This window comes from Leptidea sinapis, chromosome 40 (assembly GCF_905404315.1).
Source record: "Leptidea sinapis chromosome 40, ilLepSina1.1, whole genome shotgun sequence".
NCBI lineage: Eukaryota > Metazoa > Arthropoda > Insecta > Lepidoptera > Pieridae > Leptidea > Leptidea sinapis.
In genome coordinates, this window is record NC_066304.1 from 6,969,895 (window position 1) to 6,988,200 (window position 18,306).

The 18,306-nt window shown below is 35.0% G+C and overlaps 1 protein-coding gene across 4 annotated transcripts in view; it reads right to left on the reverse strand.

Moving 5' to 3' along the window:
* LOC126976267 (uncharacterized MFS-type transporter C09D4.1) overlaps positions 1 to 18,306 on the reverse strand; it is a 79,958-nt gene that overhangs the window by 7,781 nt on the left and 53,871 nt on the right. For all 4 annotated transcript variants that reach the window (XM_050824527.1, XM_050824526.1, XM_050824528.1 and 1 more), the window contains 4 exons: positions 11,877 to 12,101; positions 3,736 to 3,877; positions 1,022 to 1,221; positions 444 to 658 (listed from right to left, as the gene is read on the reverse strand). In XM_050824527.1, the coding sequence (XP_050680484.1) occupies positions 444 to 658; positions 1,022 to 1,221; positions 3,736 to 3,877; positions 11,877 to 12,101 (782 nt within the window). The remainder of the gene's footprint in view (positions 1 to 443; positions 659 to 1,021; positions 1,222 to 3,735; positions 3,878 to 11,876; positions 12,102 to 18,306) is intronic.

Here is an 18,306-nt window from a genome sequence, read left to right on the forward strand (position 1 = left end):
TCGCTTTTGTCGCGTATCATATCCATTCGTTCGCCCATTTCCACTTTATTTTTTGCACACAGCTTTGACATCTTTGTATTTTATCAGAAATATAATTATATTGATTACTTAATGTGATAACAAGCGCTACTAACGTTTTAGAAGGCCAAAGGATATCCCAATTAACAATTACATTTATGAAACTGCTGTTATTTATTACTTTGTAAGTAATGATATTTTACATAATTATCACTTTACTTTTAAGCCTAATGAAACATAGATTACCACGACAGTAGCAATATCCACTTAAGATCATAATAATATGACGACTACTACAAATTCTACCTATTTATTTTGGCAATGATCTGATTGTAATGATAAAGAAACAATATAAATATAATTCTTAAAATATTATTATGAATAACAGTATATAAGCTTAATAGAAATAGTTTTTGATTTCTTACCCTAGTAAAATGCTGCTGAAGTAGACGATAGAAATATGACCGCTATCGAGGGTGAACGTGAAGATAAACATGCCGATGACAGAGGCGGCGTAGACAGCGAGTGTAGTCTCCTTAAAGCGGTGAGTCTTGTCCAGGATGAGACCGCAGACCACGGATCCAACCATACCGGCCACAACGAGAACCAGCCCGATGCGACCTGCGTCTGTATTCGCTCCCTGGTAGTCACAGAATTAACGTTCTTTAGCCACAGCCAAACATTACAAGAATTTGTGAGATTTAAATTTACAAAAGAAATACTTGTTGAGTATATTTTTAGAATGTTTGGAGCAAACATAAGCATTCCGTGGATCTAAGCCCCTTGTGGTAGAATTATACAAATAACAGTTTTATCACTTTGGAGATTGTGGAATGTGCTCTAATAATATGGTTTAGTAAATAGTACATGCAGATTTGTAATTTCCCAATGAGAAATACAACACTTTAGCTACATTCTATGCATCGATTCTCAAAACATTGTTTTTTCTTTTTGTTTTCACGGTATTAATTTCCAAGGTTTTCATTTAAGAATGACAAATTACCGGGTAGTAAGTTAGCACGAGTTCATTTAGCAGCGTGGATATTGCGTAGAAGACCCCAACGTTGAGTCCGTAAGAGATGAGCAGAAGTACGTAGTTACGATTGGTCATCAGCTTCTTAAGAGACTGCAGGAAGTTGGAATCAAGTTCACTCCCAAGGTCTGCAGCCGCTGAAGGGGGCGTAGATGGAGCTGCTTTAAAGACTGGAAGAGGTTAAAAACTAGATTAGGAAAAGTGAAACCAGTAACACAATAATTTAACAATTTTTTTAGGAAATTCAACATCGATGAGATGTCATCTGCCCGCTAAATAAAAACGTTAAAAAATTAGTAAACTTTGAAAGTAAAATTGTTAATGAGAAATATAAATGTTTCAAGCTCTTTTGCCCTTCTGTTCCAGAAAATATTTGAATTGTGTGTGCTTGAAGCCATATCAATAACTCACACTTAATTACTTTTTGGTTGGCTTCTCATTCCATTACACCAATGTGAATCTGTAGTAAATTTATAATAAAACAGTTCATTGCTTGCCAATATGGAGTTGTAAAACATTCTAGTATCTTGTGATTGTTATTTGACAATGATATCGTCAACATAAATTTGCTGTGAAATGGGCTGGTCGGGAAGGGATACCAACTTTATAACCGTTCTTCACAGACACTGTACCATGTAAGCAAATCGTTAAGTTTCACTAAACAGAGTGGATGAAACAAAAAAAACTTCCAAAAAACCGGCAACCGCTCTTGTGATTCCTCTGGTACTTCAAGGGAATCTGGGCGGTGGTGATTACTCTTTTGTCCTCATCTTCCGTAAAATCAGTTCCTTAATATGTGTTAATATGTGTTATTTATTATTTCACTCGGTTGTTCAAAGTTTATTTGTATTATATCATTTTAAGCTATTATTACTCACAAAACTCTGTTTGTATCAACAATACTAACTTCTCTTTCAGTTCTAACAATATAAAGTTCTGTAGAAATATAATAATAGTAGTTACTTAATTTGGCAAATATATCATCATAAATATCTTCAGAGTCTACATAATAGAACGACCTAACGATAGGGCTATGGTAATAAATGACATCGTCAAATAATGGCCTCCTTATCTTAGTCTTTCCAAGCGAATTGAAATCAACTGAAATGAATTTATGAGAATTTCACTTGGTTGATCATTCAGCTCCATTAATCCAGAGACCACGTTAAAGGTACTACATTGTGCCCTAAATGCTACACAAATAAATTAAGATTAAAAGTTCGTAGTAAAAAATACAATAATTGAGGATCGCAATGAAACAAAATAAAATTAAACCAATTAATATTTTTTCTGGAGTCTTTTGCGTGCTCATGAATTTAAATCCAAGCTTTCTTCAAATCTAGATAGCTTCCACCAACTTTAATGTTCAATCGAAAAAAAATCGATAGTTATTCTTTCAAAATGTGGTCTTAGTAATATTTTAACAAAGTAATGGATTTTTGGGACTATTGGGAGAAAAAATCGAGGCAGTTGGTACATTTGTTCATTGTTCGATATTATACCAAGCTGTTTAGCGATTTTGGATTAGCCACCTTGATTTTTTGATGTCTTTTATATATGATTGACAGTGACTCACGTATCTATAACTGCTCTACAGAAATCTGTGCTCAGTCCCTAACAATTTAATGATATCCGTTGCAATATAAATCACTTCATACTAACATAATACTTTTAACTATGAAATATTCAAGTGTGAAACTAAACTAGTCTGTATTTTATAATATGTATTTTAAATAAAACTTCTTACACGCTTGTCGATAAATGGTTTTAATAATATTATCCTAATCTTTGCCGTAATAAGCATTTAGTTAGTATAACGAATATGAAGTAAATGTAGTAAATTTCTTTTATCAGTGTTAGCTTCTTTTCCAGTCTTCAATCCATGTTTTACAATAAAATATAGTATAAAGATTCTTATAAGCCACATGCATTCTTTTTACTTGTAAATATGACATTTTTAAGCATGAAAATAAATACTTGTACGCCAGCGAAAGATTTCAAAATAATAATTCTGCGGAAACGAAAAACGCTGAGGTGTTTATTATGAAAGAAAGTTTCCGTGAGCAAAAAGACATTTAGGTCGTTAAAAATGTTCAGTGTGCTCCAGACTCGACATATTAAAAATCAAGACCAGCGCCAAACCTTATGAAAACTTAAGCTGCTGTTGTCATGAAGTGTGTTATAAATATCGCGTCACACGAGGTCAGATTGCAGGAAAACTACACACATACGTTCGTCTATATTATTACGGTTGTCAATTATAATGACGAAGCATCTTTGTATAATGTGCACACGTACGTATTCGTAAGTCTTGATAAGTCTTATTCAACTCTCAGGGTGTGGCTTCATCATCTACAGGATCTACTTTACACTGGATAACCTGCTCATCCCCAATATTTGCACATTAGGAAATTGATTTAAGATATATTGCAGCCGCCATCTTAGTTTAACATTGTGAATTATGTTCACGAATTTATTATAATCGATCTCACGGACTTTAATATGTATATTAAATACTATAATATACTACTTTATAGTTTAAAAAACGAAAACCGGAGTTTTGATGGAGCCGAGTTCAAACTCTTTAAAATCTAAACAATTTGTTACCGATCACGGCACACAGCGCCTGTTACCCTCAGCTTCAATGACTGGGTAATAACACCTGAGACAAGTAAATAACTTACACAGGACGATGAGCACGAAGAGCACGCTCGTCAGCCCCGCGATCAGGTAGAACATGAGCTGCAGGTCACTCCGGATCTCGTCGGTGGTTCCTTGAGCGCGGACGATCATCGGGGGCAAGAGGAACCCGAGAGCCACGCCCAGCTGGAAGATGTTCAATCTTTATCATGGTTGCCTGACGTCTCAAGCAAAACATTATTATCGGCATTATGACAATTATCATGTGAAAAAAAGATGTGGTGTCGTGGGACACCAGGTAGGAACGAAGTTCCTTCGGCTAATGTAGAATCGACACAATTTTTAAAAAAATCGCGTTCAATTTTATGTAGGTTTTATTGATTTTTCTCTTAAATTTTGCAAATTAGTTTTTATTTATGTACAGGAAAGTATTTAGGAAATTCAGTATTTTAGGAAATAATAAATTACGTAAAAAAAAATCGTAATCCAAATTAAAATAACAAAATATGTCTCTTTATTTTTGTTTGACAACATAAAATTACATAGAAATAGAAATAAAATTACAAAATATACACTACTCGCTTGTGTATACGACTATCGCGCCTGCGCACGTCTCATTTAACGGTTTTATTCCACGGACTTTTTCTTACGGTTTTACTATCACAATTTTTTCAGTTCGGTCCCGCAGCAAAATCCCTATCTCCTCCAAGCCTGCCGTAAGGAACTTCGTTCCAATAATAATATGCAAAAACAGTAGCTATGAGACCGCTTTGTCATCAACCAACACCATTACATAGGTACAGTACGAACAAAGTATCAACAATCATAGTTGTATAATACGCTGATCAAAAGATCTAGTGGGTGTTGTCCATTCATGAATATTCCAGAAATTGTAGTAACTATGATATAAATACCAGAAACAACTAGTCGTTCCGCTCGGCGAATTTTAAAAGGAAATAAATTAAATTTTATTCATCTTATTACAAATACAATAAAATATAAGTAGGCATAAACCATCTAGAATAAATTTCGCATCGAACAGTGGTAGTTTCATATCGATACGATCAGTGTTTTAGGCGTGATTGAGTCTCAAACAAAGACAATTTTCATTATATATATAGAAGATAGATAGATAGATAATGCTTGCTATTCTGCTTGGTTGGTTTAGTTATCACTGGGCATCTACAACAGTGGGTATTCCAAAAAGCATACAATATAAGCGTTTTTGATAAAGGCATATTATAATTTTTTAAACGATGCAGCGAATGAAATAATTATTTAATTTGATAAAAATTTCAAGTTATGTGATACAAATATCCAATGTTGAATATTCTCAATTTAAACATGTGTTTCTGATACATTCAAGCATAGAATCTTAGACAATTTATACAACAGCATATCATGTTGTGTGAAGAAGTAGTCCACAGTCCTAGATCCTAAAAAAAATATTGTACAGTGCTTGGGAATGTTATGGAAGTTAAAGATACTGTGTAATTTTTTAGAAGAAAGTTTTTTGATTTCTGTGATAAGATATCATAACAACATACTTTTTTATTAGTAGAAGACATATGTTTAATACACCTAGATACATGATAGTGGAACAGGAAGGTGGCAAGGTTCAAACTGACACTGGGATGATTGTGGCACCGGAACATCGCATTTTTGATCCATTGGATTTTAAATATTTAAGTGATAACTCGATTTTTAGAAGAAGGAAGATTGAACCCGAAAACGACCATCATTTAGCATATGTACATAATTTACACAGACTATTGGTTATGAATTTTACGGAACTATTTGGTAGCGCAAGTTGTCCAAATAACACACAACCTTTTCCTTAACCAATTAAGGTTTTTCGAGTGTTGATGAAGTATTGAACAAGCCAACAGAGTGAGTATTCTAGATGAGAATCATCAAATATTCTATAAATGCAATGTTTAAGGAACATGGAAACTGTATGGTCTTGGCTTGTGATTAAAATATTCATACTCCCGAACTTAACGTATCGTAACATATAAAAAGGACAAGTTTTCTATTTATATACAATTTTATTCACTGTTTTTTGTTACCGTAAGATACACATAAGTTGCCGCTATAGAATGAAGCCTTTAAGCGCTGTCCTTCGACCCACATATTACGACTATCCAGCCAGTTGTAAGTTAACTATATATTTTTATTAATGTTCACGATCACAATTTAACGGAAATATTTTTGAGAATGTCTTCATGGAACTTCTACGTTCTATGAAGAAAATTATTTCATTGAAAGAGAAAATTAGACAAATGATTTGAGTTTTCTTTAGTGTTAATTCCGCCAATATTTGTCTTTATACAATTCAACACGTGTTTCGCCTCTGTGTTTAGATTTTGGCGAGACAACATATATTTGTATAGTTATGGATTTCCGCAAAGTAACGGCTACTTCAATAAATTTTCTAGAGAAAATTAGTTCAAGAAAATAATATGATAGGTGATAAAAGGTTAATTTTTAATTTAATAGTTAGAGGATTAGGACAACATTCTTTTTATTCATCTATCAATGACGTAGTTGTCCATTACTACGTCCACTGCTTTATACCTAAGTCCATCTACATCTTCACTCTTTTCACATTCACATTTCTTTACAGTACAGTTAAGCTACTACGGCTTCCTGCTACTTCAACATCATTATTATTTAAATGGTTAACAACAATGAATTTTAAATATTCAATTTACGAGTGGGTTTTAGTGGGATATCCGGTGAAAACCCAAGAGTGAGTCACTCTGAATAGATTGTTATTAAAATAATTTGTGAAACACAATTTCTATTTACTCGCACAAAAGAATTTGTGAGTATAGTCAGTTGAATATAGTCTTCTCGATTGAAGTCGCTGTGTTTGATAATAATCCCAACGGCCTCCGGTACCTTCTTGGTATCTCATCATCATCATAAGCTGGAAGACATCCACTGCTGGACAAAAGCCTCCCCCAAAGGACGATCGGTCCTGCGCTGCCCTCATCCAACGTATTCCGGTGACCTTGACCAGATCGTCGGTCCATCTTGTGGGGTGCCTACCAACACTGCGTCTGGTATCCGGGGACTTTATTGTTCCAACGGCCATCTATCTCCTCTTCTCTCTCGGCCTCTGTTCTCCTAAGGATCTCCTCATTTCTGATTCGATCTCGCAGGGAAATTCCGAGCATAGCCCTTTGCCCTCTGAGCGACCATGAGCTTTCTTATAAGGCTCATAGTTAGTGACCACGTCTGCGTACCGTAAGTCATCACTGGCAACACACACTGGTTGAAAACCTTCGTCTTCAGAAACTGTGGTATTCGGGACGAGAAGATTTTATGTAGCTTCCCGAACGTATCTAGTATGGTGTGGTATATATGGTATCTAGTAGGTATCCAGTGTTGCTCAAATAAGATAACTGATGGGTTGTGTAGCTGGATTCATTGGTTTTAAACTGACTTCAGAAGATGTCCGCCAATTGCTCACTTATGGGTATCCAGGGTTTTCTCGCATTGTGTAAGCTTCGAAGTGCATTATAATAACTCTGAATCATACTACCTACATTCCGTCAATTAATCCTATTTCCTGCATAGTCCAGCCATATAGTCGTAATATCAAATATAACCGACGTGTAGGTAGATCATCAGCCATTAGAGGCAATAGAACAGCGAGTGTGAATGAGACGATCTCAATCACAGCGACCCCTCACGGTGATCCTACACAATTGAATAACTACTTCCGAGAGACTCGACTGCACTAACCGAGGGCCTGTTACTATGACATGAAGTTTAAATAATATCTGAAATTGAAAGTAATATTTGCTGTTCGTATTTAATGCGCTGTCATAAGAGACTCCCGACACACATTGTAAATAATAAAAAAAAAATGATGTGTGCTCACTTCTTCGTCAAGCCTTCCTTGAATTAAGTTCCTCCCCGTGGCATGAAAAAAATAGGGAAGTCCCAGGCCCAAGAGTGTCGTAAGAGGCGACGAAGTCCATTTACCATGGTAGGCTCCATTTACTGGCGTGAAGCAGTAATGTGTAAGCATTAATGTGTTTCGGTCTGAAGAGCGCCGCAGCTACTGAAAATTACTGGGCAAATATGACTTAAAATCTTATGTCTCAAGGTGACAAGAACAATTATTGCAGTGCCGCTCAGAGATTTTTGGTTTTTGAAGAATCCTGAGCGGCAACTGCATTGTAATGGGCAGGGCGTATCAATTACCATCAGCTGAACGTCCTGCTCGTCTCGTCCTTTGTCATAAAAAAATCCTTACTGTGGTACAGGGTGTGCCATGGACGTATAATCTGTTGATCGATCGGGACTTCATGGCAGCGTTAAAATTTAGTCAGGCCAGTAAATACCGATATATTTCGAAAGTATCGGTTAAGGAAAACCTGAATGAGAATTGGACTTCGTGACTTTTTACATCTCACGTTCAGCAATACGGTATTTAGGTGGGCCTGGAATATTAAGCCTTAACTCTTGTCGTGATTGCCATACAGCTTGAACCCATGTAAATGTTGCTCATCTTTTGGCAATCCGTGAAGTGATGTCTGCTTGATTTTCATTCTATCCTGTCTCTGACTGACACAAGGAAACTTCATCAAGGCGAGGTTCATAATACGTAATACAACTATAGGTATACTCGACGAGCTGTTTCCAACATTCAACCAAACGATTGCTTAATAGACGAGTTTCATTCAATACTTCAAAAGAATGTACTACAGATTTCAATGATTCTCTCTTTCTACCATTACCATAGCACAATGAAGAGATGAAGAATAGGAAAACTAGAAAACCGGTTTTATCTCATTCTCTCCGAGTCTATGAATATATTTATAGTTGTCCGGCGGCTGGTTCCCCAATATATATATTTTCTCCAAGCCTACACAAAACCTACATCTACACCCCACGGTCGAAGTGTCTCGACATCAATTGGCACAAAAATGACTCACTGAGACCGACATAATTGCAGCAGCAGCCCCAGCACCAATTGAAGTAGCTAGGACCTGAGAAAGAGATTGAGCGTTGACTGAAGTAGAGTCCCACATCAGCGCCCGACGAGTACCATTTAGCTCTAAAATAGCTGGTATATTATGAGCGCAAACGCCCTGCGGATAATTAAAATTTGTCGATTTTCATCAGGACCTGCACGCCACTACGGCTTTGATGTGGTTGATTTAATTTTCTTCCTATCCAGTGATACGAAGATTAACAATGTCATATTATGAAGTATATACTCATTTCGTATCACGACTAAAAGACGAGCAAGTATTTTCCTGTCAGTAGATGTGTTCAAAAGATAATGAAATACAAAGAAAAAAACGCTTTCATAAATAATACTTGTGAACTTAAGTGAACTATCAATAACATCAAGTAAAATTGGAAATCTCCATAACAGGCTAGAGACCTTACGAGGTATGTAAATTCTGGAGCAAATAAGCAAGACCAAATTATGCTGAAGGCCACATACAAGTGAATTAATGTTATATAATCTGTCCAAACGTTTAGAATTCATATTGAAGAATCTGTCCAAACCGTCTTTTCTGAATATGATCATGAATGCAGTGTTTAAATTCTCTTTGATTATTATCTGTTAAAGTTAAAGCACAACGCTTTTTACTAAAGATTCATATACATATAATGATTATACACTTTCACTGTTTTGTATTTTGCTAAGAGACATTTGTGTATTTTTTATCCATTACTAGCTGACCCGACAGACGTAGTTCTGTATACAATACATAAAATAATGTTTTTATATGAATTTGTCAATAATATATCATAACAATGGCTGTCGTAATGAAATTGTTTCACAGCAGAACTGTCAAACCGTGCGTCAGTAAATTCTCTCATAGAAATTATTTATGGACACATCAAAGGAAAAACAAATTTGTTGTTTTTATTTAATTTAGCAGCATTTTACTATTTATTCACCTTTTAAACCTTTCTGGACTTCCACAAATAATTCAAGACCTCAAATTTGCCAAATCGGTCCAGCCGTTCTCGAGTTTCATCGAGACTAACGAACAGCAATTCATATTTTATATATATATAGATTATTATGAGTATACAGATGAATAATTTATCAGGTATTTATTCTTGAAGCACAAAAGCACAAAACAAACAATTTTGCTTCGGAGAATCTCAGAAATAAGACGTCGAGAAAATAAAAACCATGAGTTTAAGCGTTTATCATCATGGATTAAAGATATTATATAAATTACATTTAAACGAATTTGCATTCGCAAAATATAATATTACGAATACCGTTACCATCTTACATGCTTCACCTGTAGGTATGTTTGTTTCTAACCGACTCATTTGGGCGCGATTTTGACCCACTTTAAACGGCCAGATTTATTCCATTTTTCAATTTACAAAATAAAATTATTGTCATTTTTTCACCGTCGAATAATGAATAAGGCAGGAATTGATTTGTTTTATATTACAACGATCACCTTTTTAAGCAAAGCGTGTTTTTTAAATTTTTAGACTATTTTTAATAGTACCTATGGGAGACAACAAAGTCTCGACTGAATGGATTCTTTACTTTAATCTTGTAAAAAGAAACCAATATTCGTAGAAAAAGTTTCTATTTCTGAATGAAAATAAAGTAATTCCTCGTCGAGCCATTTGCGACTCAGTAAATTCAATTTGGAATAAAACCTTATCAGCTGTCGACAGAATCAACCTCGACACGTATAAATTTTATTCAAACATATAACCTCCATCTTTAGGTCGGATTTTTTGGAATATTTCACGCCACTCCATGACCACCGGTTTCTCAGTAATCCCTGCGTCGTTTAGCATAGTTCGTCTTTGTTTTAAAAGTGTTTTCATGATTATTATGAAGTGTTGGTACTTATAAATGATTGCCGGTTCCGGTTATAAGCACAGTAATTTCATATCGTACTTGTTGTTTGCAATTTTCTTATACGACATAAAAATTATAATGATTTTGTTAATGTTCTTAAAACTATGATTGATGAATTTGGCTTACAACGTTACAAAAGTTGATTTAAAACTTTAATGGAAGTTGTTTTAGATAAAATATTTAAAAAAGGTGCAAAAATAATCAAGTCAAATCAAATGTAGGTGACATAATACTCCCTTAGTCTGCTGGAGCAACCTTTTCTTCAAGCTCGGGTGTGCCAGTTCACTCTTATCCTTCTTTCATCATTCTTGCAGTCTTAAGAACGATAAAGTTATAATTACTAGGATTGGGAAAAATAGAAGTTTCTCATTATATTCTTCGTTAGCGTGAACGCGCTTTACGAATATACTAATTTTATAATACAACTACGGAAACTGCATTTTAAATATAAGTTGTGTTAATTTTAATTAATCTCTTATTTAAGTTTATAATAATTAAATAGTAGTGATTAACTTTATACTAATAATATTCTATTTCTTACTACTTATTCATTCTCATATTGCAGAATTAAAATGTAAAGTGGGAGGCTCCTTTGCGCAGGATGCCGGCTAGATTATGGGTACCACAACGGCGCCTATTTCTGCCGTGAAGCAGTTATGTGTAAACATTACTGTGTTTCGGTCTGTAGGGCGCCGTAGCTAGTGAAATTACTGGGCAAACGAGACTTAACATCTTATGTCTCAAGGTGACGAGCGCAGTTGTAGTGCCGCTCAAAATTTTTGGGCTTTTCAAGAATCCTGAGCGGCACTGCATTGTAATGGGCAGGGCGTATCAATTACCATCATCTGAACATCCTGCTCGTCTCGTCCCGTATTTTCATAAAAAAAAAATATGTGTGTGTAATATTTGTGTGTGGTCGTTGCCTGTAAGTGTAGTAACATATAGATTTAGATTTATTATTTACAGGATCGTAATAGTAGAGGACTCTTGTATCGGAGGCCAATGCGGCGCTGCGCATCAGGAATAAGTGTAGGTATGTGTGAGCACCGTACAGGTTATAGTTCCAGAGATGATGAATCAATATATAGGTGGAAATCCCTTATATAATATACTAGCTGCCCCGACAAACTCTTGCGGGTAGAATTCCGTAAATTCCGTTCTTAGCTGACCTCCACTCCACTGAAAGGAATATTTCTACCAAATTTCAAGTCTATACGCCTTATGGTTCCAGAGATATCGTGATGAGTGACTATATTCGTGGAAATCTCTTATATATATATATAGAAATGAATGAACGTTGCGTATGCGTACCTGATTACCAAACACTCCAATACTGCAAGCAGACGAGACCTGGTCAGCTCCGAACCACACGGCAGCTAGTCGGGGCGGCACGTTGAGGATGAACACCTGGGAGATAGCCACCACCGTCTGTCCGGTGAACCCCAGCCAGAACATGTTCTGAGGCACCGAGAACACCTTCAACCAGGCGCCCGCACATGTTCCCAGCGCACCAATTATCGTTGTGACGCGGAGATTCTGGACAAACAAAATATATACACAGTGAGTTAAAGAAAAAAAAGTGTGAGTGTACTTATGTATGCACGCAAGAAGTTACACTTCTTTAGCCTAACAAAGCAAAATTCCTTAAAATTATTTATTCCTCGTGCTATTCTTGTAGAAAGTAGTACGTTTGTAGAAAGAACAATATCGTAAAACTCTTGCAACGATTGCATTGACAATTAATAATTAAATAACGAATACGGCTGTACGGACTTGAACCCTTTGCCTATCCTAATAATGGACGAAGAAACAAAAAAAAAATAACGAATGTCGCAAACGTCAGAAAATTTTAGTGTGTGTCAAATTACTTTTGTGTTACAGTGATGCGCGCGCATCTTATAATTTCACTCTCATCATTTTTCTGTAGTCTTGTATGTAGTGGCGAAATTTACCTTTGTATTCTAGTGTTATTGTAGCTGTTTCTCATTAAGACACGGATAAAACTACATTTTTTTTAATTGAAACCTAGCTATATCGATTTGTCGCCCCTGAAATCCCCTGTATACTAAATTTTATGAAAATCGTTGGAGCCAAAAACTTTTTAACGACGTTTCATAAGCACCCAGTTCAGTCGTACTATATGTATATTGTTATACCGTGCAAAATACAAATTTTATTAAAAATATCATCAAGTATACAGATTTATCGATCATCTCAGCCAATATTACTGTGATCTTACATCTTATCGCTTTCACAATTATAACGAAACATAATTGCGAGATCGAGACTTTGTCACCCGTGTGTTAATCGTCGATTATAACACACCAATTTCGAATATGTTAATTGATTTAGACTTGTACGAAAGGTCGCAATATGTCGAGAAGGCAGGAAAACCAAATAAATCTAAAATTGGTGGGATTCAATCGATTTTGTATCAAAATTATATTTAAAGTCTTAAATAATCTATTATTGGAACGAAGTTCCTTACGGCAGGCTTGGAGGGGTTAGGGATTTTGCTGCGCGACCGAACTGAAAAAAATGTGATAGTAAAATCGTAAGAAAAAATCCGTGGATTAAAGTGCGTGGAATAAAACCGTTAAATGAGACGTGCGCAGGCGCGACAGTCGCATACACAAGCGAGTAGTGTATATATTATCAATATTATTATATAATAACGATTATAGCAATATTAGAACGATATTTTTTGCAATTTGTGTCGATTCTACATTAGCCGAAGGAACTTCGTTCCTACCTGGTGTCCTACGACACCACATTTGTCTTTTTTAAAACTAGCTGATCTGGCAAACGTTGTATTGCCATATAAATTATATATGTAAACCTTCCTTGAGCTTCAACGATTCTATTTCAAAAGATTTCATTGAGATCGGTCGAAGAGTTTATGAGTTATTAGGGAACATACAAACATACATTCTCTTTTATGTATATAGATTGTCATATTCATTTTTTGTCAAAAAAGTACCGATAAAAATACTAACTTGCGGTGTCGATTATCCTCATGGTCCAATACATTATAATGAACGTCCTTTTCATTATACGTGAGGTTATTCTGTAAATAACATTCGGACGTTCTTATAGACGAACTACAATAAATAATAGATAAATAGTGCCGATTGTACCGATCTCAGTGGCAATAATATAACGGAAATAATATTATTAAACATTGGTAAACACCAAGTCAAGCGGCACGTCACATTGTTATAAGAAGGTTACGCTGATTGTCGTCTACTTTATTATTTGACTGATTTCCGTGATTAAGCGCTTCGAATTAATAAAGTTTTTCTTTCTTGTCGCATAAAAAATCATTTGAATTCATTAATTCTATTTTTATGTTTTGTCAGTCGCCGGATTTATACAAGTTGCCTTATGCATTTGGTGTAGGCTGGACGCTCTCAATCCACTATTTTTTTAATGAAAAAAAGTGGCGAAAAGAGGACGACGTTTAGCAGATGGTAATTGATACGCTCTCCCCATTACAATGCAGTGCCACTCAGGATTCTTGAAAAACCCTAAAATTCTGAGCGGCACTGCAACTGCGCTCATCACCTTGAGACGTTAATATGTTAAGTCTCATTTCCCCAGTAATTTCACTAGCTCCGGCGCCCTTCAGGCCGACACACAGTAATGCTTACACATAGTAATGTAAGCAGTAGCTTAACGGCAGAAATAGGCGCCGTTGTGGTACCCATAATCTAGCCGGCATCCTGTGCAAAGGAGCCTCCAACTGGTATACTTGGAAGTATTTAGAATTGTTAATACCCTTTCTTAATCTGAGCTTTCTTAATCTAAATCTAGCAAAAACATGTGACACCTTTTCTCGAAGCAGTTAAGGCCATTTTCGCCTGGCATATATATTTTTTAAAGGGAGGAAATCCGAAGTCAAAACAGATTATTTTATCACGACAGATTATTTTTATCGTAATCTTAAATTTATTACTACAAACCAATGCATTCTATAAGTCCAAAAATGTGCTTCTGAATCTGGTTGGGTTTCGGTCGGAACTTAGTTTGATGCCAATAATTATTAGCTACCATAGCACGCTGATCGAAGTAATTACCACAATACTTTGACGGAGCAAACAACAGTATATTTCATGCTCGCAGTATGTGAAAAAATAGACGGAGCAGAGGGTTTCATCGCGGTCACACTTTTTATTTCTGACGGGTGGGCACCATCAGATTCGTATAACAACGAATTTCATGAGAGACTTGTGTGTGATTGTTCTGTGACATCTTGCAGCCATTGCATGTTTATGATCTTATCTGTTACAAATTTAAATCAATTAATATTAATTTGTATTCGTACATTACTTCTGTTCTCTAGTAGTTTGAGAAATATATTCGCAAAGATTAAGTTGATAGCGATTCCGTGAATTAAAGATGTAAGAATCTATTTCACATTTTTTTTTAAAGTAAACAATGATATTTCATTTATGACCGACTTCAAAAAAGATCACTTCAAAAACATCTGTGTTTATTTTTAGAAATAGCGTAAATGATAATATTTAGTGCTAATTGCGCTTAGTTACACAAAACGTTGAAATGAGAATTTCTCGTTTTAGACTTTAACGAGTCAAACTCCTGAAGATGCCTAGTGTAGAGGAAAAACACGCGTCGAAGGGATTTTGTAATACCAAACACAATAGACACTTAATATCATCATTTATAATATTTTAAATAGCATTAGATTTCAATACAAAAAACTCTAATTTATAATTGTTCCCCAGAACTTTTATGTACAGATCGTAACGAGTCTATTTTGAAATTTGTTAATCCCTGATCAATTGTCGTACTAGGTTCTATTTTCATTACTAGCCGACTTCATAAATAATTAAATTTGAAATATAAGTACTAACACTTTAAAAAACTTATCTTCTCTACAGAAAAATAACATTTGAAAGTTATTACTTATTACCCGAGGCAGGTTTTACGAATTAGCATTACCATAGAATTTGTACCGTTGAAAAATATATGTTTACATGTAATCTACATGTAAACATATATTTTTATACAATATGTTTCTTAAAAGTTTTTTTTACTTAAGAAAACTTCATTCGAAATAATAAAATTTATTGAATTAAGTGTAAGTGTTAATGTGTGTTAATTAAGAAAACTTAAATCATTTGTATATTCGAAATAATCTTGATAGAGGACATGCCAAAAAAGTCATTGTGGTACTACGTATCGTCAACTCTTCAAACTGCTTTCTGTATCACCTCAAGGTTACAGCATGACTACAGTAAACGACGTGTCGTGCGTTATTATTGTCGTGGACTCGGGTAATCAACTACTTAAGAAGATCAGATTGTCATTTGTAATCATAATTCAAAGATAATATAGCTTCAATTGTCCAATAGGCATGTTCCGTCCAACATATTATGTGGTCTATGGTTCTGTTTTGAATGTAATTAGTTTTTCATATCGCAAGGCCATATTCTGTATGTGCTAGTTTAATAAACATTGAGTGACTGTAAGTTATTATTGATATTTTGAATATATTTAGATTGTAGTTTTAAATTATCTGTGTACGCGCGCACAGGCTATGAACGAGCCCCACAACGCAAAAAAATTGAAGCTATGTAAAATAGTAATGTAAAAGCCCAAACACATGAACGAATTTGGTACGGCCGGACCTCCGGACGGTCCGGTGGGCCTGGGTGGCCTCGCACCAATTGGTCCGGCGTCGTACTCGGTACGGTCCGGACGGTAGTAATAATAATTTTGTGCGATATACTATCGAATATGGTTCGCTACCAAACCGCGTCCGATTGTTCGGCTGTACGAAATCTGATCACGTGTTTGAATGAATTGCTCATTTAAGATACCCTCACGACTGATGTTATGTACTTAGAACTTAAAATTGTTTAATTTAAATTAAGTCCGTATTTAAGGAAATTATACTGTACTCTACAGTCCAAGTTTCTGACAAAAAATGTATGTGTGTAAAATTATTATATAATATTTTGACAATATATTTTGTAGACAAATAGCTTCAAAATATTTAATTACGAGAAATATATTTATTATATTCATATCATCATTTGCAACCTACTTTTAAACAGGTGGAGGTTCTCAAATCAACTTTATGTTATTAGTATATTTGTTATCTCATTTATGGACCAATTTGAAAAAAATCTTTCGTTTCAAAGAGTAGGTATACTTCCGGTTTAGTCTCATTTAAAACAAATCAGATGATGGAATATACTCGTATGAATAGGTCAATTAGGAAACTCCACAAAATTTATAGACACATACAGCGTCTTTGGCATAATATGAACAATAAGCAAGTATTCATAATATATAATTTGTTAAGGTAGAAACTGATCATTAAGATCAAAAAGGTTTGGTAAGTATTTATGCTACGCTCATATAAAAAACTTATGTAATCGACTTAGCTCTGCAGTATTTGCGATAAAAAAATTAGGCAGCTGACAGATGTTGAAACGGCTAACTTGTATATTTCAGCTACTTTCATAGTGTCATGTCTTACGGAATTATATTGTGGGGTAGGCTGCAGATATTGACAACATAATATTTGTGTTGCAGAAAAGAGCAATTCGAGCAGTCTATAAAATGCGTTCAAGGGATTCATTGAGAGAAAAGTTTAGTGAAATTAATATTATGACAGTACACTGTCAGTACAAACGAGAACCTCCTATACGCTCATAAACATATTAGCCAATTTAAAAAGAATAGTCATGTACACAGTGTCAATACTCGAAACCAACATAAACTCGCAATTCCATCTGCTAGGCTCCGTAAAATTGCTAAATCTTTTAAAGTAGATTGTGTTATATTTTATAATAAACTCCCAAATGATATTAAAATATTACCTATTAAAAAAATTTAATGTATCGTAAAAAATAAATTAACATCTAAAGCCTATTATAACGTGAAAGATTATTTGAATGATAAAGATAGTTGGAATTAATATTCTAACTTTTGTTAATGAATATTGTTAAACTCATTTGAATGCTATTGTAACTTTGACTTGCACTAAATAACTTATAAAGTTTTACAGTGAATATAGATTTTTTGCCTTGACTATTTCATGTGTGGAAACAAGAGAATTAACCGCCTAAAAAAACCTAATTCAAAGGCAATGAAAATAGTACCCTCGAACTGTTCTGGCGATGAGGCCGGAAGTATGGCACCAGTACTCCTAGAATCAATAATCCTGGCCGTGTTTGGGCATATTACAATTGATTTGTACTTTTGTTTTATATATATATGCATGTATAGTATATACTTGCATACTTGAAGTCGGTATTAATATTACTAGTTGTGAAAAAAACTCATGCAATGTAATTGTTTGGTGTTTAAACGAGTTATTGTTACAAACTCAAGGTTTCACACGTCATGATAAATACTGTCTGAAGACTAAGGAAACATTGTTTCATACTGGCAGAAACAACGAATATACTTAATAATTTTAAACAACAAGGTGAAAAACGCCATGGTACCAAGAAATCAGAAATAACCGTCAATTATGTTGTGTAAGACTGGTGTTTGTACCAGTAGGGAATGTCCGCATCTATGCGTGTGTCTACAGGTCCCATAGTGGTAACGCAGAAACGGATCACCTTATGGGCTGCTCCTCACCTCGCGTTCAAGCGGCATTTGATGACGTGCTTGCACAGATCCCCTCCGCTGAAATCGTAGTCTTGGGTGATTGCAACGGGCACAATGCCGAATGGCTTGTCCCAATTGGTTGAGTCGCCAA